General features: G+C 39.1%; 1 protein-coding gene across 5 annotated transcripts in view; it reads right to left on the reverse strand.

The window, feature by feature from the left end:
- MIPEP (mitochondrial intermediate peptidase) overlaps window positions 1-24,461 on the reverse strand; it is a 228,736-nt gene that overhangs the window by 104,562 nt on the left and 99,713 nt on the right. For all 5 annotated transcript variants that reach the window (XR_007515047.1, XR_007515046.1, XR_007515048.1 and 2 more), the window contains one exon: window positions 15,244-15,353. Coding sequence is in view for 2 of the 5 variants with exons in the window: in XM_049867153.1 (XP_049723110.1) it covers window positions 15,244-15,353 (110 nt within the window). In the remaining 3 variants the exon portion in view is untranslated. The remainder of the gene's footprint in view (window positions 1-15,243; window positions 15,354-24,461) is intronic.

Consider the following 24,461-nt stretch of genomic DNA (forward strand, 5'->3'; position numbering starts at 1 on the left):
TTGGTGAAATGAATCTCTCCATATGTATTTATATATATGCTTCACTGATTTTGCTCCTCTAAGATCTAAGCCAAAAATTATCATGTGTTAATTGGAAAAAGTATATCACAGAAGATTATAAATAGTATAATACTATTTTTATAAAGCTCAAAATTAAATAAAAGTAAACAATACACTGCTTAGGCATAAATAACTTATGTGGTAAAATTACATATAAAAGCAAAGAATAAGAACTCAGGGCTATAATTCACTTCTAGTAGGTGGGAATGGGGTCACAAAGGAACAAATTGGTAATTTTTTTATTTCTAGGTGGTGTTTTCACAGGTGTTCATGCCACAAATATTTTGTAGAATTAAGTACCAAATTTAAAAAAAGAAGTGTATTCCTCAAGCTTATGCGCAATGGCAAGGGGCCCCAAATAGCTAAAGCAATGTTGAAAAAGAAGAATAAAGTAAGAGGACTCCCACTTTCTGATTTTAAAACATACAATTTGGAAACCCTGGTGGCACAGTGGTTAAGAGCTACAGCTGCTAACCAAAAGGTTGGCAGTTCAAATCCACCAGGTGCTCCTTGGAAATGCTATGGGGCAGTTCTACCCTGTCCTATAGGGTTGCTATGAGTCAGAATCGACTCATGGCAATTGGTTATACAGCCACATTAATCAAAACAGCCTGGTACTCTTATCTCAGAACCTGCTGTACAGCCACTGTAGTCAAAACAGCCTGGTACTGGTACAATAACAGACACAGAGACCAAGAGAACAGAATCAAGAACCCAGATGTAAATCCATCCACCTCTGGTCAGCTGATATTTGACAAAGGATCAAAGTCCATTAAATGGAAGAAAAAAACGGTCTTTTTCACAAATGGCGCTGGCAAAACTGGATGTCCACCTGTAAAAAAATGAAACAGGATCCATGCCTCACACCATAAACAAAAGCTAAATCAAAATGAATCAAAGACGTAAATATAAAACCTAAAATGAAAGAAATCATGGAAGAAAAAATAGGGATGATGCTAGGGGACCTGTTATGGATTGAACTGTGTCCCCCCAAAATGTGTCAACTTGTCTAGACACATTGCCTATGACATACCAACAAGGATCTAATCTCTAAAATCTATAGAATACTTCAACACTTCAACAACAAAAAGACAAATAATCCAATTTAAAAAAGGGCAAAGGATATGAACAGACACTTCACCAAAGAAGACATTCAGGTGGCTAACAGACACATGAGGAAATGCTCACAATCATTAGCCATTACAGAAATGCAAATCAAAACTATAATGAGATACAATCGCACCCCCACATACTGGCACTAAACAAATGTTGGAGAGGTTGCAGGGAGATTGGACCTCTTATGCACTGCTGGTGGGACTGTAAAATGGTATAACCACTACAGAAAACAATAGGGCACCTCCTTAAAAAGCTACAAAGAGAAATACCACACGATCCAGCAGTGCCACTCCTTGGAATATATCCTAGGGAAATAAAAGCCATTCCACAAATAGACACAGGCATACCCATATTCACTGCAGCATTATTCACAATAATAAAAAGATGGAAACAACCTAAGTGTCCATCAACAGATGAATGGATAAACAAATAATGGTACATACACACGACGGAATACTACACAACGATCAAGAACAATGAGGAATCCGTGAAACATCTTACAGTATGGATGAATCTGGAAGGCATTATGCTGAATGCAATAAGACAGTCACAAAAGGACAAATATTGTATGAGACCACTATTATAAAAACCCAAGAAAAGGTTTGTTGTTGTTCTTGTTAGGTGCCGTAGAGTTGGTTCTGACTCATAGCAACCCTATGCAGTACAGAACGAAACATTGCCCCTTCCTGAGCCATCCTTACAACCGTTGTTATGCTTGAGCTCACTGCTGCAGCCACTGTGTTAATCCACCTCGTTAAGGGTCTTCCTCTTTTCCGCTGACCCTGTACTCTGCCAAGCATGATGTCCTCCTCCAGGGACTGATCCCTCCTGACAACATGTCCACAGTATGTAACACGCAGTCTCGCCATCCTTGCTTCTAAGGAGCATTCTGGTTGTACTTCTTCTAAGACAGATTTGTTCGTTCTTCTGGCAGTCCACAGTATATTCGATATTCTTCGCCAACACCACAATTCAAAGGCGTCAATTCTTCTTTGGTCTTTCTTATTCATTGTCCAGCTTTCACATGCATAGGATGCAATTGAAAATACCATGGCTTGGGTCAGACACACCTTAGTCTTCAAGGTGACATCTTTGCTCTTCAACACTTTAAAGAGGTCCTTTGCAGCAGATTTACCCAATGCAACGTGTCTTTTGATTTCTTGACTGCTGCTTCCACGGTTGTTGATTGTGGATCCAAGTAAAATGAAATCCTTGATAACTTCAACCTTTTCTCCGTTTATCATGATGCTACTCATTGGTCCAGTTGTGAGGATTTTTGTTTTCTTTATGTTGAGGTGCAATCCATACTGAAGGCTGTTGTTTTTGATCTTCATTAGTAAGTCCTTCAAGTCCTCTTCACTTTCAGCAAGCATAGCGCAGGTTGTTAATGAGTCGTCCTCCAATCCTGATGCCCCGTTCTTCTTCATATAGTCCAGCTTCTCATATTATTTGTTCAGCATACAGAATGAATAGGTACGGTGAAAGAATACAACCCTGACACACACCTTTCCTGACATTAAACCAATCAGCATCCCCTTGTTCTGTCTGAACAACTGCCTCTTGATCTATGTAAAGGTTCCTCATGAGCATAATTAAGTGTTCTGGAGTTCCCATTCTAGAAAAGGTTTACACACAGAAAAAAATAATGACCTTTGATGGTTACAAGGGACAGGAGAGGTGGGGAGAGGAAATCACTAACTTGTTAACACAAGTGTTAACTTTGGTGAAGGGAAAGACAACAGACAATATAGGGGAAGACAGCACAACTTGAACAAGGCAAAGTCAAAGAAGCTTCCTAGATGGATCCAAACACCTTGAGGGAAAAAGTTACTAGAGCTGGGTGCTGGGGTCCATGGCCTCAGGGGACATCTAGTTCAATTGGCATAACATAGTTCATAAAGCAAACGTTCTACATCCTACTTTGCTGAGTAGCATCTGGGGTCTTAGAAGCTTGCAAGCAACCATCTAAGATACTGTGATGTCAGCTTGGTTGGGCCATGATTCTCAGTGTTTTGGTAGTTGTATAATGTTGTGATCACTTTCCTGTTGAAATTTGATATGTGATCACCCCCATGATGGAATCTGCTAAGAGGTACTGGCAGGGGCAGGGTCTGTGGCAGCTCACTGCCCCCTCGCCCTTCATCTCTCTGCCTTCCACCACCTACTTCCCTCCTGCTCGCTCTGTTGGGGCTTTTGACTGTTCTAGACCCTGCAGCTGGCTCCTGTTCATCTGACCTCTGGTTCTTGGGACTTGAGCTAGCAGCTTGCCTGCCCATCTTGAGATCTGTCCATCTTCACAGCCTGCTACAGTCCCACTCTCAGGCCTGCTGATCTTGGGTTCGCCAGCCCCTGCAGCTACGTGAATCAGAATTCTCTTTCCTGTCCCACAGGCTTGGGACACAGGGTCTCCAAAAATCACCTGAGCCATTTCCTTGATATAAATCTCTCTCTCTCTCTATACATTTCACTGGTTTGGCTTCTTTAGAAAACCCAGCCTAAGGCAGATACATCTATTGGTCCCATCCCATCTAGAGCAAAGGAAAATAAAGAAAACCAAAGGCACAGGGAAAATATTAGTCCCAAGAACTAAAGGACCACATGAACCACAGCCTCCACCAGCCTGAGCCCAGAAGAACTAGATGGTGCCTGGCTACCACCACCGACTACTCTGACAGGGATCACAACAGACAGTCCTGAACAGAGCTCAAGAAAAATGTACAACAGAATCCAAATTCACACACACACACACACACACAAACCAGACTTACTGGTGTAACACAGACTGCAGGAGTCTCCAAGACTGTAGCCCCCAGACACTGATAACTCAGAACTGAAGTTACTCCCAAAGCCCACCTTTTAGCCAAAGATTAGACAAGCCATATAAAGTAAACAATAACACATGCGAGGACCGCGCTTCTTAGTTCAATCAAGCATATGAGGCCAAATGGAGAACACCTGCCCAAAAGCAAAGGCGAGAAGGCCGGAAGGGACGGGAAAACTGGATGAATGGACACGAGGAAACCGGGGTGGAAAGGGAAAGGGAGAGTGCTGACACATTGTGGGGACCACAACCAATGACACAAAATAATTTGTGTATAAATTTTTGAATGAGAAACTAATTTGCGCTGTAAACTTTCACTTAAAGCACACTTTAAAAACAAAACAAAAAAATACTGCCTGGTACCGGTATAATGATATACATATAGACCAATGGAATAGAACTGACAGTCTAGAAATAAATCAACACATCTAATTTTTGACAAGGGTGCTCAGTCCATTCAATGGGGAAAGAAGAGTCTCTTCAACAAACGGTGCTGGGAACATCGGATTTCCACATGCAGAAAAATGAAATAGGATTCATGCCTCATTCCATACACAAAAACAAATTCAAAATAGATTAGGAACCTAAATGTCAAAATTAAAACCATAAAATTCTAAGAAGAAAAAGGAGGGGCAATACTTTCAGGCCTAGCTTTTAACAACAAATTATCAAATATAATAACAAAAGCACAAACAGTAAAAGACAAATAAATGGGACCTCATAAGAATTAAAAACTTTCGTTCATCAAAAGACTTTACCAAAACAGTAAAAATATAAGCTACCGAATGGGAGAATATCTTTGGAAACCATATATCCGACAAGATATTTAGGGATGGGGGGAGGGGTCAATGATCAGGCTTTTAAATTGGAAAAGCTTAGCATTTTCAGTTTTGGACAAAGGGGCTAAGACTATCCTACTTTCTTGAATCCAAGAACCCAACAGTTGGAAAAAGCACCTGTGATTTTAAAACAGATTTGAGGGAGAGGAGGACTATGCCATTAAGTATAAATAGCTAACATGAGGTCCTAGTTTCAGAAATATTAAAACATGAAAGAAGTCACATCTTAGAATGACTTGGGTGTGGGGGGGGGCGATGACCATGCTTTCAGAAGCGTGAGGCTGCCTGTAGGTAACTGTAGGCTTATGGGGAACAATTGGAAAGGGGTTAGGCTGAAGGCCAGAACCACTGAGAGAACAACCTTTAGTTCTTTAGGCATCACATCTCCAAGAATGCAACGCAAGATCAAATGAGACTGGTGGGAAACGTCACTAGACTGGTGGTTACGTTTACTATGTCTAAAAATCTGGGAACTTTTTCATTTTTTCATGTAAACTGCTATCAAGTCTTCACCCTTCTATACTTGTGCCAATGATTTTCAGATGAATTCACAGTTAATTCTACTTCAGCTGTGATGTTGTGGCTTGTTAAGACAGTTTGAATCTAGAATGAGTACCTCTGGTATTTGTTATCTCTGACAGCTGGATGGCATCCGCACATCTGATAAGCATGCTGCTAAATTGCTCCACCACGAGGAATGTATTGGCTACGACTGGCCTTAATGACTGGCCTTAGTTCAGATTAAATACTTGTCAAAAACCCTAGGTGTTAATAAATTAATATTACCCTATACTCCGAGAGTTCTCTGGAGTACACCTTTTGGTGTTAAAAAATGACTCCTTTCCTGACAAGCAGCAGGATAGGAAATTAAGCATAAAGATGCAAGCCTGCTATTCTTCCTTATGGGCTTTAATGCCATTTACTTACAAAGACTTGAATCTTAGGGAATTAACTCCTTGTCCTTAGGGCTAAGGCTGCCTTAAAATTAAAAGAATCAATCCACTTGGTGTCTTAATTAGTGACAAGAAGAGGCAAGCCCTCTTTTTGAAAATCAAGGCATTTATATGTCTCTGCCTTCTGGCACATTTTTCATTCTCCATGGTATCACAAAATTACATTAAATTCTTTAGGGATTGTGTCTGCAAGTCCCTTTAGCCAATTGGACATGTCATCTGAGTCAGGAAACTTAAAGAAGCTTAGTGCTTTCTTCCTATCGCATCTATCTTAGAGTATATTTTAGACCTAGCACTGTTTGCTTAAAACTATCTAGTTCAAAAATGGTTCTTTTAAAATAGCTATTGAGAAGCTCTGCCTTTTCCTGGACTTTTTATATCACCCTACAAGCGGAGGCTCAAGCCCTTCTTTGCTCTTCTACTTGTTCTGTTAATAGATGATAATATTTTTAAAATTGCCTTTACTGTTTCTGGAGCCCTGGTGGTGCGGTGGTTAAGAGCTACAAACTGGTAACCAAAAGGTCGGCAGTTTGAATCTATCAGCCCATCCTTGGGAGCCCTTTTTGCGCAGTTCTGCTCTGTCCTATGAAGTTGCTATGAGTCAGAATCTACTCAATGGCAACGGGTTAGTGTTTCTGGTGAATTTCAACCCAAAATGTAATTTTTTTTTTTAAGTTATTACTCTGAAAGGCTCATGGTACTCTATATACACCTTATATATGTATGTCCTCATACTCTGTGTTCATATCTTTAAAAAATTGAAGCCCATCAGAGAGCTCCTTTCCTAGTGATGCTGGTTTCTTTAGATGTCTCTTGCTTTTCTCTCTGGGTAATTTCTAATCTCACTGTATTTTCACTGCCATCTCTATTCCAACTATTCCCAATATCTGCAGTGTTTATTTGACTCCTGAACTTCAGACCTGTATTACCAATGGCCTGGTGGACAGCAATGATGTTCATTGACATACTCAAGAAAACAACTCAGCATCTTCCCTCTCAAACTTGACCCTATTCCAGAATTCTCTGTTCATGGAATCTCCACCTTGACTTTTCATCTCATACCTAGTATGTATTCTCAAGTCCTTCCAATCAAGTCTTCACACAGCCCTTGAATCCTGCTTCTCTGCCCACCCCACTGTAGGCCAGACCATCAGCATCTCTCGAGTACACATATGCAATCACCTTCACTTAAGCCCTGCTCAAGGCTGAGCAAGGTCACAAGTCCAAAGGTGGAGTCCAAAGAAGCTGGCTGCTAAAGGCTAATGAGAAAATGAGTTGAGACAGAGTTGTATGAGAGCCTCTGACTAGAAGGAGTAGACACAATTCCCCAAAGGAAGTCTGGCCCAAAACCCAGTAATAAACAATCCCAGGAAAATCACTGCAGCAACAGAGGTGGTGGTCCCAGTAAGTGAGTTGTGATTAGAAGGTGTGTGGGGGCAGTTTGAGTGCAGAGACAAGGACAAATTCTAGAAACAAGAACAGAGTCAGTGAGAGCAGGGGTCGGAGATGTCTCTCAAGATGAGCCAGGCTCAGGGACCAGGAAAACACCCTCAGACAAAAAGGGGTGTTGTGTGGCCCTCAGAGTGTAGTCCTAGCAGCACTGCTTTCAGCCCTGACTCTTAAGGGAACCGTGGCAGTTTGCTGCCACCGCTAAGCCTTCTCTAATTCTAATCTCATATCTCTCCAATCCATCTTCCTCTCTGCCACAAGAGTTAGTTTACGAAAAAAAAAATTAGGTTGTGTCACTTCCCTGCCCAAAAACCTTTAATAACTTCTCACTGACACCAGGAGAAAGTCCAAACTCCTATTTACAATATGCAGCCTTTCCCAGTCTTACTCTACTAATCTTTCATTCCAGGGTCTTTTTCTGTCCTTCTCTCTTCTCCTCCTTCTGCTGCTCTAGCCACACACACCTCCCTGACATACCTCCACAAGCTGTTCTCTCACTGTCCCATGCCTTTGTATGGGTTTTTCCTTCCTTTTTCTTTATCTCTTTTGCTTCCTTCTTCTTTAGCGCTGCCTTAGTTCCCCTGAGAATTAAATGCCACGAGTGCTGGGATACTGTCTGACTTACTCTTGGCTTTTCCCCAGTGGATACACAGCATGCATCAATAGTGTCTGTTATAACTGCATAATTCCTTTACCAATGCTCTTTGTTCATATGGATTTAAATTACTATGTAAGGCTACTTGTCTTCAGCCTGAAGAACTTTAATATTTCTTGTAAGGCAGTTCTGTTAGCTACGAATCTTTCCATTTTTGTTTATCTGGGAAAGTATTCCCCTTTCATTTATGAATGATAACTTTGGTGAACATAGGATTCTTGGTTGAGTTTTTTTTCTTTGAACAAGATTTTCTCCATCTCTGACTTTTCAACATTTTTACTATGATGTTGCTGTTTGTGAGTCTCTGTATTGACCCCAGTTAGAGTTTATTAAGCTTCCTGGATGCATAGGTTATTGTTTTTCAATAAATTTGGGAAGTTTCAGCCATTATTTCTTGAAATATTTATTCTTCTCTCTCTCCTCTCCTCCTAGTACTCCCATTATGCATATATTGGTGAGCTTAATGGTGCCCCACATTTACCCGAGGCTCTGTTCATTTTTCTTCACTCTTTTTCTCTCTCTTCTTTGGTTTTTATAATCTCTATTGATCTATCTTCAAGCTCACTAATTCTTTCTTCTGCCCGTTCAAATCTACTGGTGAACCCCTCTAGTGAATTTTTTTACTTCAGTTTTTGTACTTTTCAACTCCAGAATTTTTTTTTTAAATATATCTCCTTATTGATATTTTCTATTTGATATAACCCTGTCATCATACCTTCCTTTACTTCTTTAATCATGCTTTCCTTTAGTTCTGTGAACATATCTATAATGGTTACTTTGAAATCTTTTTCTGTTAAATGTTACATCTGGTCACTCTCACAGGTAGTTCCTATTGCCTGCCTTTATTCTGGTGTATGGGTTACACATTCCTATTTCTTTGCATGCATGGCTCATAATTTTTTGATGGAAACTGGACATTCTAGATTGTACTGTGGCAACTCTAGGTACAGTTCTCCCGCTCCAGGACTTCTTATTGTTTATTTAGTGACTGGTTGGATACTTTCAATGAAGTCTATTTCCCCCCAAACAATGTTAAGTCTCTAATGTTACTCCTCAGGGAGGCACAGCTTTTGATATGCCCGAAGTCACCCTAAGATGACAGTGGTATTAGAAGGGCTCTCATCTTTTCTTTTCCTGACTACAGCCAGCTGTTAAACTGCACTAATTACAGATTGATAGCTCTATTGTTTCCAACAATGCCCTGGGGCACTTAGTTTACAAACTAATCCGATCAAATTGTGGCTCCTTTGAAGGAATAGTTTTTGAGGTCAGTGTTTGAATTTGTTCTGACCCCAGGAAGCCTCCACCCAGCTCTCTTACACAGTCTATCTAGACTGTATCTTCATTAGATTCAGGAAGCTCCTCTCAATTGTCTTCACCACAGCCTCCACTGTTATTGAGAGCATTATTAGGCTTAAACTTCTCTACCTTAGCTGCAAATGAAATCAATTTCTCTGGAAAGAGATTATGAGCTGTTTTAAAGCCAAATAGACTGGGTAGCTCAAGTGATTTGCAACTGGCTGCTAATCTAAAGGTTGACAGTTCAAACCCACCCAGAGGCTCTCGAGAAGGAGGACCTGGTGAACTGCTTCCATAAAGATTACTGCCAAGAAAACACTTTGGAGCAGTTCTACTCTGTAGCACATCAGGTCACCTTGAGTCAGAATAGACTTGAGGGTAACAGATTTCATTTTTGTTTTAAGGCCTGTTTCTCCCTCAAGGCAAAATCTCTGAGACAGGGCTGTGGAGTTGGGGTAGGGGCAATGGCAAGCTCCCCTCTAAGTGATACCCCATTCTAGGAGCTGAGTGCTAAGTGGAGCAGAGGGCAGTATCCTGAGGTCCTGTTGGCTTGCCTGTCCTGCCGTGGAACCACCACCTTGTGAGACAGTGGAAGCGCTATCAGGGCCCCAGTATTCTCAGTGCACCATGCCCAAGGCAGAACTCTGTTCCATGAGTGGTGTGGTGGGTGAAAGAGAGCCCCTCACCTCTCAAAAGCACTCTCCTGGGACTTATCCTCAGCTACAGGTAGCTGGGGGCAAGATGAGAAACGCTGATGTCTCTGCATCCTAGAAAGAACACCCTCTGACTGGGAACTGGGGGGAAAGGTAGCCCTGTGTCCTTGGCTGTGGCAGTCTAGAGAGGAGTCTCTGCCTCACTTAGCAGGCAGGAGGAATGGTCTTGGTTTAAATATCACAGACTCTCACTTTTCTTACCAAATTTTTGTAAATGTTCTTGAATAGATGTTTCCTGATTTGCTGTTTGTCCTTAGGATCCTTTTCAGAGACTTTAAATGGTTGTTTATTTGTTTGTTTTTTATACAGTTTTCACCAGTTTCACTGGGGAGTAGATCATCAGAACTGCTTGTGCTGGCATGCTAGAGCTGCCCAGGATAATTCTACACAACTGCCCAGGGTAATTCTTTGCATGTTGATGTACAAGTAGTTAATTGGATGACAAATATTTCAATTTTGTCATCTTAGTAACCAAAATAGATAATGATGAAGATTCACTTAGTTATCCAGATACTCATCCATTAGTCCACAGTTGACAATAATAGTTAAATAAAATCATGTAAAATAAATGACCAAATCATATTGTGCATCTGGAGACATAATCAGAAAAAGAGTCACAAATAAAGGTGTCTTGGGTGCTTCTTTTTCTGATTCCATTCTTTCCTTTGACTGTTTTTAGTGCTTTTTATGTGCTGGGCACTATGCTAAGTGTTGGGAATTAAAGATGAGTAGAATTTTATAACTACACTTAAGGAGGTATAGTCTGAAAGGAAAAATCATTATCTGATGTAATATTACATAACAAAGTTCACAGAGACAAGAAAGATTGTATTTTCCAATGCACATGTGGATGGTAAGCTATATAATGTTAATAGCTGTATTAGCAGCAATTTATTATAAGATATCTTTCATTTTAATATGGCTGCTAACCAAAAGGTTGGCAGTTTGAATCCACCAGCTTCTCCTTGGAAACCTTACGGGGCAGTTCTGCTCTGTCCTACAGGGTCACTATGAATCATAATCAACTTGACAGCAATGGGTTTATTTTATAAAACTGAAAAAATTTTAAAATTACAATGCACTATTTAAAATTAAACCTCAAAATTAAAGAATTTTCAGACTAAAGCACATCACATATTGATGACAAGCTTAAAGGAAAATATGGCATTGCGGTTGAGTTTTATGAAACAAAAATTAATACGAGGACAAACATTCAAAAGCGTAAAGAGCAAAGGCTTTGAAGTGCAAGAGACCCGAGTCTGAAACCTGTTCTACCATAGACCTTTTTTCCTCACCTGGAAAATGGGGACAAAGTGCTATGTCATGGGATGGCTCTAAAGATGAAATGGTAATGTGGCATATAATAAAGGCTAGCTATTTTTCAATACATGGATGTATTGTAGGTCTATGATACCATAATCTGGACAGAAAAAAAAAGGGGGGGGAAATCAGGAAGGCAACAATAGAGGATTCTGGTGCTGGGGGTGGGGTGTAGTAGAGTTCTGACAAAACACTAACAGTTCAAATTTACCCAGCATACAATAAAAGCCGGCCATCATAACTCTCTCTTTGCCACAATTTAAGACTCAATCTTTTCGGAATTCTTTCCAGGACAACATAGTTCCAATTTTAAAAACAGCCAAAAAAAAAAAAAAAAGCAAATGGGAAAGTGATATTCATTTTAAGTAAATATGGTTTTAGTCAAATTCCATACAATTGAGGCTTTAAGAAAATTATTTTTAATAAAATGCCTCAAAGACCAGTGGATCCTTAGGGCTCATCTCTGGCCCTGGAGGTCAACATTGGCCCTGGAGGCCAATTCCCACCCTTCTTTATTTCCTGCAGGACGTAGGCTGCAGGTGTCATGTACTCTCTGATCGCTACCATCAAAGCTCTCACTACCATGTATTGGAACTATGTGCTTACCTGTCTATCTAGACCCATTAGAAATTTAACTTCCTGAGGGAGGGGCTGTGCTATTTATCTTTGTATCCCAGCACTTATAAACTACCTGACACATGATAAATGTTTGTTAGGCTAAACTGTCAAATTTCTTTTAAGCCCCAATTTTATCAGGAATTTCCCTCTAAGTACAATTTCCACTCCTTTATAGGCAGTTCTCAAAGTATGGTCAGCAAGCCATTATGGGTTCCTGAGATATTTTCAAAACTCTGCAAGGTCAAAACTGTTTTTGCAATAATACTCAAATGACATTTCACCTTTCCACTGTGCTGACATTTGCCCTGATGGTGCAAAAGCACTGATGGGTAAAAGCAGTCATGCCTTGTCAGGAAACTGTACTAGCAGTCCTGGTATTCCTCACCACCATACGCATTCAGTAAAAAAACACCGCTTCCCACTTTGAAATGTGGCGTCTGGGGTCCTAAATGCTAACAAGCGGCCATCTAAGATACATCAATTGGTCTCAACCCACCTGGAGCAAAGGAAAATGAAGAACACCAAGGTCACACAACAACTAAGAACCCAAGAGACAGAAAGGGCCACATGAACCAGAGACCTACATCATCCTGAGACCAGAAGAACTAGTTGGTGCCCGGCCACAATCGATGACTGCCCTGTCAGGGAGCACAACAGAGAACTCCTGAGGGAGCAGGAGATCAGTGGGATACAGACCCCAAATTCTCATAAAAAGACCACACTTAATGGTCTGACTGCGACTAGAGGAATCCCGGCGGCAAAGCTCCCCAGACCTTCTGTTGGCACAGGACAGGAACCATCCCCAAAGACAACTCATCAGACATGAAAGGGACTGGTCAGTGGGGGGGAGAGAGATGCTGATGAAGAGTGAGCTAATTAAATCAGGTGGACACTGGAGAGTGTGTTGGCAACTCTTGACTGGAGGGGGGATGGGAAGATAGAGAGAGAGGGAAGACGGCAAAATTGGCACGAAAGGAGAGACTGAAAGGGCTGACTCAATAGGGGGAGAGCAAGTGGGAGAAGGGAGTAAGATGCATGTAAACTTACATGTGACAGACTGATTGGAATTGTAAATGTTCACTTGAAGCTTAATAAAAGTTAATTAAAAAAAAAAAAAACGCTCATTTCTGTTAAGAATGCCCTTGATGAAGCAGTGAAAAAAAGGAAAAATCATTCATTTTATTAAATCTCAATCCTTGAGTATATATCTTTTTATTATTCTGGGTGACGAAATGAGAAATAAATACGATACATTTCTGCTGTACGATGGTGGTCTTGAGGAAAAGATACTCCTAAAAGTGATTGAGTTATGAACTAAACTAGGTACTTTGTCCATGGAATGTGATTTTTACTTGAAAGAAGGACTAAAAGACAAACTATGGTTATTCGGACTTAGGTATCCGGCAGACGTTTTCTGAAAAATGAATTAAGTAAGCCTGGCACTTCAAGGAAAACAAATGACAGTATTTGTAGCCAATGAAAATCTAACTTTCAATCAAAAATTAGAATTTTAGAAAACTCCTATTTACCGCTGTGAACGTGATAGCATCTCATACTTAAAGGCTTTTCTGATGAGATTGGTGGTGATATTAATGAATGTGATTTTTTTTTTTAATATTGCACAATGAGAACCCCTGAAACTACGGCCCCCAGATGCACTGTTAACCCAGAACTGAAACCATTCCTGAAGCCCACTCTTCAGACAAAGATTAGACAGGACTATAAAACAAAGATGAATACATGTGAGTGATATGCTTCTTAGTTCAATCAGATATATGAGACCAATTGGACAGCTCCTGTCCAGAGACAGGATGAGGAGCCAGGAAGGGACAGGAACTGGTCAAATGAACAGAGGGAACCCAGGGTGGAAAGGGGGAGTGTGCTGTCCCATTGTGGGGATTGCAACTAATGCCACAAAACAATGTGTATAAATTTTTGTATGTGAAATTAACATGAGCTGTAAACTTTCACCTAAAGCACAATAAATAAACAAACAAATAAAATATACTGCATAATGAAATATGTCAACATCTGGAACACATATGCAAAACTTTGTCAATATTTTCCATGGGTAAAAGATACAAAGGGCAAAACAGACCAATGGATTTAATATAACAGAGTATGAAAAGCTTATATGGATATGGTTTCAGATTCTACACTGCACTAAACTTTAACACACCACCACTGTTGAGTTTTGGCATAGTATCACAGAACACCCACAATTATCTGAAAAGGCTATTAAAATTCTCCTCCCTTTTCTACCTTCATATCTGTGTGAGGCTGGATTTCCTTCATATACTTCAACACAACTTATATCCACAGGTTGAAAAAGCAGCAGATATGTGAATCTAGCTGTCTTCTGTTAAGTCCGACATTAAAGAGATAACATAAGACAATGCTACTCTTCTCACTATGTGAAAAACATAGTTATTTTTAATCAAAATTTGTTAATTAACATGGAAAGGGTTTATTATTTTTAAATGAATTAATATTTTCTTAATTTCAATGTTAATTTCTAATATGGTAAATATTGATAAATACAACCCACACACAGAAAAGCTTTTTAGGATCTTCAATAATTTCTAAAAGGATGAAGCCATCCTGAAACCAAACAGTTTTAAAGCTGCTGCTTTACAGAATTAATCAAATTGCCTATTAAATTAGCAGTTTGTGGGGTAAAGAATTCAGCTTTAAGTTAAGGTTAAGAAAAAAGTTAAGGTGGCCTTTGTCCTTGGTTCCTGAGAAATAACCCTTAGGCTAATTGGAGTGCCTTGGTCTGAGGTTTCCAGGTCCCACCTTAAGATTTGTGCTGGAGAGTATCAGCTGGCCAGAGCAGAAAAGACTTACCTGGGAGGCCAATATCAACTGGCCTCGGGAGGCATGATTTAGCCTATCATGCAGGACTGGCCAATAAAAGCCCTGAACATGGTGGCTCAGACAGCTTCCTGTTCACCCTCTTTAAGACATGAGAGTTTCACTCTGGGGACCCTCCCAGGCCTTGCCCAAGCATCTCTTCCTTATGATGATCCTGATTTGTATCTTTTACTATAATAAATCCCTAATCGTAAGTATAGTTCTGTAAGTGGTTCCAGCAAATTACTGAGCCCAAAGGAGAGGGGGGAGACAGTGATGAAAGTGAGGGTGTCCTGTGGACTCCCAAACTTGTAGCTGGCATCTATTTGGCAGTCTAAAGGGCAGTGTCCTTTCAACCTGTAAGATCTGCCGTAGCTCCAGGTGGTCAGAAAAGGTGTACGGCATGGGCGGCTGGTGTCAGAACTGACTGAGAAGTGGGAAGGTGGGGACTGGATCAATTCCCACAGTTTGAGGACCAGTTTCATATTGATTCTTATCCACAAAGTTATCGACTAAGTATCCAAAGGACATTATCATTTTTTCCTACCTGCCCAGTTTGATAATGCCTGGCAAATTGGTTAACCACTCGATAATCATTTGCAAAGTACTCCATCAGAATGGAAGGAACCTCAGCAAAGTCAGTGGGGCATCTGGTTCCTAAAATAGGGAAATAAGAAAAAAGTTGGCACAAATTAAATCAACCTAGCTTTCTTTTTATTCACCCTTTAAAGCTTGTTTGTACTTCTGATGAACTATGGTAAACCTTAACTCATTAAATCAATATTTTACTTCTATACAATTATTGTACGTATTTGCAGAGAAGTTTATTATAACCCTGTGTATTTTACTTTAAATCAAAAGTAAAACAAAATATTTGTACAGCTGGATAAAACACCTTATAAAGCAATGGCTCACACCCTCTACAAATAAACCTGTCTTTGGCTTCCTGGCTATACATACAGTACAAATTACAACCTTTTTACAATTACTATAACACTTGTACTTAATTCACTGAATTCCACTACTAAATGCTTTTACCCTTCTTTTGTTTTAAAACTACTTAATTTTATCCATTTACCTGCTTTTTGTAATAAAGTTAATCTTCAACGCAGAAAAGCAGTATTTTAAGCTAAAGATTTCTTAGAGCAGCGGATTCTTATGATACTGCTCAGCCCACCTACAGACTTTTCAAATATTTTCTCCTCTCCAAGGTAGTATATGTATAAAGTTAATAAATACTGAACGCCAACATTTACTAGGTGGTCTAACGCTGACTATATATGGTAGTAAGCTTAAGACCTAGAGATGAGACAGCTAAGAAGAAAGTCTATAATCATCACACACACATAACACGCACACAAAATAACAAAGCAGAACTACAATTTTATACAGGGGAAGAAATATAAGAAAAAATACCATGCTTTTTTTTTACATGCTTTTTTGTTTTCTAATTGGCTGTGGATAAAAAGAGGCAACACTGTGTAAAAGAAAGAGTGCTGAACCTGACATCAAAATAACTCAGAGTTTGAGTTTCTTTAATCACACACACAAAACTATCAGCTCCTTAATAAGAAAATCAGGCTATACCTGCCATGCTTTCCTCACAAAGTTCCCTGGGAGGTCACATGAAATAAACAGATATGAATAAACTTATAAAATTGTAGTGCTCTCTCTCTATATGTATGTACAGTTATTATCTTCACTGAATTATGATATTCTTTCTCCCTGAATCTTCAAGCATGCTTGAAAAGGCAGGTGTTATGTTCATTTAATAGGTGAGGGAAATAATGAAACTCAAAATACTTTCCTTGTACTTGCCTTTATTATACTGTGCAGTGACAATTTCATTCCTTTAATTTCTAAAAAAAAAAGTCTAATTTTTATTTTTAATTCAACTAAAATTTATTGAGTAACCAGTCACTTGCACTGCGTTTAGCATTGTGAATGCTGAAATGAGTAACATGCATTTCATGTTTTCAAGAAGCTCAAAGTCTGGCCCTGGAAAAAGATGCAAAAAAACTATATTGTAGTCAGCAATAAAGCTGGGACATTCACTTAACACACTCATATTGCACTGAGGTATATACAAAACATGATAGGAACACAGTTAAGGAGTTTTTAAGTAGTCACAGCCCTCACCTAGAAGAAGCTTACTTAGCAAATGACAGGTTGAATCTCAAATTTAATTACTTATATCTTTAATCTGGAACGAAGAGGTCTTAACAAGAGATTAGAAAACCATTACACTCAATAAAACTTGAAAAGCAAATTACGATTTAAGTAATACCTGGTCCCTCTTTAATGGAACTACTTCTATTGCATTTGATTCCAAAAGAAGGAGAACATAAAAATCTAAATGTATTTGATCCATACATTTTTAAAACTATCGATTTCATTAGATTACATATTCTCCATGATTAACAGACTGTGAATGGAACAGCTTCTATTTCAGTCATTCAATGCCGGCTACTGTAAGTCCTATGTTAATAAGCAAATTCTCTACCTTTACTTCTGGGACACATTCACTGTAAATGGATTGGTCAAAAAATTAATACTTCTGCTCATTTTAACAAATAAATGTGTCAACAACAGCTTGAATCTTGCTATATCTTAAATACCATGCTCAGATGAAGGAAGTTACAGATATGGAAAGGCAATGGTCTTATGTGAGTGAGACCTAGGAGTCCACATCCACCCGCTAAATTTTCCAGCACGGAGCTTTCAACAACCTCTGCCAAAGTCTAGGGGCAAGGCCAAAGGAGAGATAGACAGGGGCCCTCAAGGAACATCTACCATCCAACAGTCTTCACCTAGAGCAGGGTGGCAGTACACCATATGCTGGGGCAGAACAAGAGAGCTGAGAGGGATCGCCCACAGTCATGAAACCCAGAGGTTAATCTGGAAAGCTGAGGGAACTCTCTAGTGGCCACAAAAACCAGAGGTTGGTCAATAGCGCAGGAAGAAGATTTTAGAGTCTCCCAGTGTTTTGATTCCCAAACCCTGCTTAAAAGAGAGTCTTCATTCTATTACCAAATATTTTGAAACTAATGATGAACTATAGCTAACTGAAGCTGCAACCTAACCCAGTCTAAGGAATTAAAGAAGTTCAACTCCCAAATCTAGTGGCCTGGCAAAGAAATGAGCATGCCCTTTTCTATGACTAAATATTATTTACTTCAAACTCTACTATTTTTTATTATGAGACATATGAAAAAGGAGAAAAACATGATTCATAATCAAGAGAAAAAACAGTCAAAAGAAGCAGTTTCAGAGCTGGCCCAGCTGTTAGAATGACCAGAAATGTGAAGAAAAAAATATTATAAATATGTTAAAGGATTTCATGGGAAAGGTGGGCAAAATGCATGAACAGATGGTGAATTTCTGCAGACATAGAAACTCTATAAAAATAAATAGCCAAGCAAAAATTCTAAAATTGAATATAATAGTCTTAAAAGAAAAATTCACACAGACATGCACACCTATGTTCATTGCAGCATGATTCACAACAGCAAAAAGAAAGAACAACCTAAATATCCATCAGTGATTGAAAGGATAAATAAATGTGGTATATGCATACAATGGAATACCATACAGCCAAAAAGAAAAAGTTCCTCAAAACATCTTAGAACATGGATGAATCTGGAGGACATTATGCTCAAGTGAAATAAGCCAGTCACAAAAGGACAAATATTGAATGAACACACTTTTATAAGATGACAAAAACAGATACATATACAGAGACCAGCGCTCATTGGTGGTTACCATTGGTGGAGGGGAGCACTCTCAAGATAGCAGACGCTTGTTTTGCTGGGTGATGGGAAAGGTAGCATCAAATGTGGGTGAAGTACACACAGCTTGACCAAGGTAAATGATATCACTAAAAAGTACACAGGAGAGAAGGACATACAAATATAATTTTGCAACAACACAAACAACAAACAAAAAATATGTGTCTGGATACACAAACATGTATATAGGCATATGTGTGTACGAGTATGAATATGTGGGTGCCAATGTGCGCACAGATATAAGTATCTGTAGGAATATGTACATAGAGGTACATGCGTGCCTGCATGTGTATCCACATATATAATAAACCACATAGGGGACACAGGTATGAACAGTTCTTAGACATAACCAAACACCAGATGAGATAGGATCATTAGGTTTGAAGGTTTAGGACGATAGTTTCATGTGACAACTCAATTAATCAGCATACTATAGTTCATAAAGTATATGTTCTACATCCCAATGTGGTGAGTAGTGTCTGGGGTTTTAAAAGCTTACAAACGGCCATCTAAGATACAACTATTGGTCTCTACTTGGCCAGTACAAAAGGGAAAGAAGGAAACCAAAGCTCAGAGAAGAAAGTAGTCTATAGGACTAACAGTCTACACAAACCACGGCCTCATGTACCCTGAAGCCAGAAGAGCTAGGTGGTTCCTGGCTACCACCACTGACTGTTCTGATCAGGGCCACAGTAGATGGATCCTGATAGAACGGGAGAAAAATGTGGAACAGAATTCAAGTTCTTAAAAAGTCCAGACTTGGCTGAGGGCTGTGGGGACCATGGTCTCAAGGAACATCTACCACAATTGGCATAATTTCGTTTATAAAGAAAATGTTCTACATTCTACTCTGGTAAGTAGTGTCTGGGGTCTCAATAGCCTGTGAGCAGCCAAGATACTCCACTGATCTCACCCCTTTGGGAGCAAGGGAGAATGAAGAAAACTAAAGATACAAGGGAAAGGTTAGTCCAATGGACTGATGGACCACATCTACCACAGCCTCCACAAGACTTAGTCTAGTACAACTAGATAGTGCCTGGCTACCATCACTGATTGCTCTGACAGGGATCAAAATAGAGGGTCCCAGACAGAGCTGGAGAAAAATGTAGCACAAAATTCTAACTCACAAAAAAAGACCAGACTTACTAGCCTGACAGAGACTGGAGAAAACTTGAGAGTATGGCCACTGAACACCTTTTTAGCTCAGTAATAAAGTCACTCCTGAGGTTCACCTTTCAGCCAAAGATTAGACAGGCCTGTAAAACAAAACGAGACTAAAGGGGCACACCAGCCCAGGGACAAGGACTAGAAGGCAGGAGGGGACAGGAAATCTGGTAATAGGGAACCCGAGGTCAAGAAGGGAGAACGTTGGGTTGTTAACCAATGTCATAAGACGATATGTGTACTAACTGTTTAATAAGAAACTAGTTTGTTCTGCAAACCTTCATGTAAAGTACAATAAAAAAAAGTCCAGACATATTAGACCAGTTGAGGCTAGAGGACTCCCGAAGATTATCAACCAGAGATACCCTTTATACTTAAACCAACTCACCTCTTAGCAAAATAACAGATTGACTCATAAAGAATATTGCCCATGAGTAATGAGCTTCTTTACAAAATCATCTATAGGAGATCAAATGGTCAAAAATTATTCTAAAGCCAAAATGAGAAGGTAAGAGGACAAGAAAACTAGAAAACTGGAAATGGTACAACCAGAACAAAATGGATAAGAATAATGGCACATTCTGAAAAATGCAACCAATACCACTAAATAATTTGCATTGAAATTATTAAAAGAGAAACTAATTTGCTGTGTAAAGGTTCACAATAAATATTTAAAAATTTTTCAATTGATGAGTTTAATGGCAGGTTGGTATCAGCAGAAGAAAGGATCAGTGAACTCAAAGACAAGTCAACAGAAATTACCCAAATGGAAGCATAGAGGGAAAAAATAATGAAAAACTGACCAAAGCATCCAAGACCTGTGGGACAATAATAAATGGTCTAACACACGAGAAATTGGGATTCCTGGAAGAAAAGAGAGAATGGAGCAAGGGAACTATTCGAAGATATGTTGTTGTTGTTAGGCGTCCTTGAGTCAGTTCCAACTCACAGTGATCTCATATACAACAGAACAAAACACTGCCTGGTACTGCGCTATCCTTACAACTGTTGCTGTTTGAGCCCATTGTTGCAGCCACTGTGTCAGTCCATCTCATTGAGGGTCTTCCTCTTTTTTGCTGACCCTCTACCAAGCATGATATCCTTCTTCAGGGACTGGTTCCTACTGATAACATGTCCAAAGTACATGAGACAGAGTCTCGCCATCCACCCTTCTAAGAAGCATTCTGGCTGTACTTCTTCCAAGACGGATTTGGTTGTTCTTCTGGCAGTCCATGATAGATTCAATATTCTTCACCAACACCATAATTCAAAGGCATTGATTCTTCTTTGGTCTTCCTTATTCCCTGTCCAGCTTTTGCATGCATATGAAGCAACTGAAAATATCCAGCTTGGATTAGGTGCACTTTAGTAATCAAAGTGACACCTTTGCTTTTTAACACTTTAAAGGCGTCTTTTGCAGCAGATTTGCCCAATGCAATACGTCTTTTGATTTCTTGACTATTGCTTCTGTGGGCGTTGACTGTGAATCCAAGTAAAATGAAATTCTTAACATCTTCAATATTTTCTCCATTTATCATGATGTGGCTTACTGGCCCAGTCCTGAAGATTTTTGTTTTATGTTGAGGTGTAACCCATACTGAAGGCTGTAGTCTTTGATCTTCATCAGTAGTGCCTCAAGTACTCTTTGCTTTCAGCAAGTAAAGTTGTGTCATCTTGTCATCTGCATATCACAGGTTATTAATGAGTCTTCTTCCAATACTGATCTGTGTTCTTCTTCACATAGTTCAGCTTCTCAGATTATTTGCTCACATACAGATTGAATAAGTATGGTAAATGGGTACAACCCTGATGCACACCTCTCCTGATTTTAAACCATGAAGTATCCCCTTGGTCTGTCTGAACGACTGCCTTTTGGATTATGTACAGGTTCTGCATGAGCACAATTAAGTGCCCTGGAATTTAAAGACATAATGACCAAGAATTTTCCAGAGAAAGTGGAAGACATCAGCCCACATACTGAAGAAGCGTAGCAAATCCAAGTAATATACATATAAAGAAAAGAATGCCTCAGTACCATAATAGTCAAACTGCCAAAAACCCTAGATAAACAGAAAAATCTTAAAAGCATCCAGGGGAGAGGGGATGGACCAGTACTTTCAGCAAAGGACAAAAAGAATTTTAGTTGACTTCTCATAAGAAACATGTAAAGGTATCTTTAAAATGTCAAAACAAAGAAAGAAAGCAAAACTATCAACCTAGAATGCTGTTATGGATTGAATTGGGTCCACTAAAAATATGTGTTGTAAATCCTAACTCTTATACCAGTGGTTATAATCCCATTTGGGAATGGCTTTTCTTTATTATGTTAATGAAGCAGTATTAGTATAGGATGTGTCCTGAGTCAATCTCTTTTGAGATATAAAAGGAGTAGATTAACCAAGAAGAGTTGGGGAAGATAGATGCCATGCCACATGAAAATCACCATGGTCGCCAAAGAAAAGAAACTGAAAAGAGACAAGGACCTTCCTCCATCCAGAGCCAACGAGAAAAAGCCTTCTCCTAAAGCTAGCACCCCGAATTCGAACTTCTAGCCTCCAAAACTGTGAGAAAATAAATTCCTGTTAGTTAAAGCCACTCACGTGTGGTATTTCTGTTATAGCAACACTAGATACCTAAGTCAAATACCTTGCAATAATATCCTTTGGAAATGAAGTTGAAATAGAGCACTTCCGGACATATAAAAATTGAGAGAATTTGTCTCCACCAGGTTCACACTGAAAGGTATGCTGAAGTAAGTTTTCATGCTAAAGTGAAATAATATAGGTAGAAGCCCAGGTCTGTAGGAAGGAATGAAGATTTCCAGAAAGGTTAAAATTGTAGATAAATATAAAGGACTATTTTAATTTTTTTTATATTTTAAAAAGTTTCTTTATAAGACTATTAACTATTCAAATTAAAAATAACAATATTCTGTGGAATTCATACCATTTGTAGAAGTACAATATATATAAAGCAACAAAAGCTCAAAGGTCAAGGGGGTATGAACAGAATTCTACAACTGTAAGTTTTTACAATGTTAGCAAACTAGTATAAAATTATTTGAACAGATTGATGAATTAATGCATAATATAATTTGAATAACAATAAGAATAACATAAAAGAAACATAGCTTACAAAGTCATTAGGTGAAATATAAGGAAATAAAAAATACTCGACTAATCTAAAAGTGTAAGAAAGGGGAAACAAATAAACATCAAATGAAACAAAAATCAAATAGTAAGATGACAGACTTAAATACAATGATAATAATGATTACTTTAAATGTAAATTCATTAAATACTTCATGTTTAAATAAAATGGTCGTGATGGATAAAGAAATAAGAACCAGCTGTATGGTATCTGGAGTCCCTAGGTGGTGCAGACACTTAATGTACTCAGGCGCTAACCAAAAGGCTGCAGGTTCGAGTCCACCCAGAGGTACCTTGGAAGAAAGGCCCAGTGATCTACCTCTGAGAAATCAGCCATTGAAAACCCTATGGAGTGAGAGGCAGAGCCAACACGGCACTATAGACAGAAGCACCATGCCATCTGTCCATAGCAAAGACCCGAAAAACTAAGTAAAACAGAGACAAATATCAGTCCTGGAACCCTAAGCATCAAATGAAGAGATAAAGAACTCAACCAAGCTCTGAATGGAATAAAAAACTGACAGAGAACAAGAGGGAGGAGAGATACAGAGTAGAGGTCCCCTATCTGCCAGTGTAGCACGGATTCGCCACTTGGACTCTTGCTGGAGATCCGCGGACAGGGAGTACAGGAAAGCAGCTTCACGGAGCTTCCAGCAGGAGACAGAACTCCCGCTAGACCTGCCCTGCTGCACCATAGCTGAGTGACTGGCCCTGCCCATTGGACAAGGTGGTGAGAAGAATCATGCCCACAGACAAGCAGACAAAAACAATGCACAGCTTGCCTGCTCAGACATAACCAAATAAAACCAAAAAGCAGGATGAAACAAACAAATTTGCAATCAATGAACAAAGAAAATAATTACTGAATGTCCTGAAGATAGCAGGCAATACCGAAACATATAAAGCCAACAAGACAGGATGGTGCCAGTAGGCGTCCAAAATAAAACACCAGATGACTTTCCAGCAGAAGAACAGGCACTGCAACTGCCTGATAGGGAATTTTAATCTCTAATACTCAGAGCTATCCAAGAGTTGAAGGAAAAAGCAGATAAAAATGAGGAAAAAAACAGACAAAATCATGGAAAAGGCAGACAAAATCATGGAAAAGACAAAACAATGGAAGAATTCAGGAAAATAATACAGGAACAAAGTGTCAAAATAAATTCACAATAGATATCACACAAAAAAAGCAATTAGAAATCCAAAAGACAAACAAGATTTCAGAAATGGACAGTGTCATAGAATGTCTGAGGAGCAGTTTTGAAACAATGGAAGACAAGATCAGCATAATTGAAGATAAATACTTGGATACCACTTTGAGGAAAAATCAGAAAAAAGAACAAAGAAAAATGAAGAAAACCCGAGAATGATGTGGGATACAATTAAAAGCAAAAATCTGATCGAAGTTCTAGAACAGAGAGAGAAAACGGAAAACACAGAGAGGATCATTGAAAAGTTGCTGACAGAAAACTTCTCTAATATCATGAAGGATGAAAAGCTAACCATCCAAGTAGCTCAACAAACCCCACATAGGATAGACCCCAAAAGAAAATCACCAAGGTATATAATAATCACACTTGCTAAAACCAAAGACAAAGAAAGAATCCTGAGACCAACTCCAGAAAAACAAAAAGTCACCTACAGAGAAGAAACAGTAAGACTAA

Source organism: Elephas maximus, chromosome 23, assembly GCF_024166365.1.
Source record: "Elephas maximus indicus isolate mEleMax1 chromosome 23, mEleMax1 primary haplotype, whole genome shotgun sequence".
Lineage (NCBI taxonomy): Eukaryota > Metazoa > Chordata > Mammalia > Proboscidea > Elephantidae > Elephas > Elephas maximus.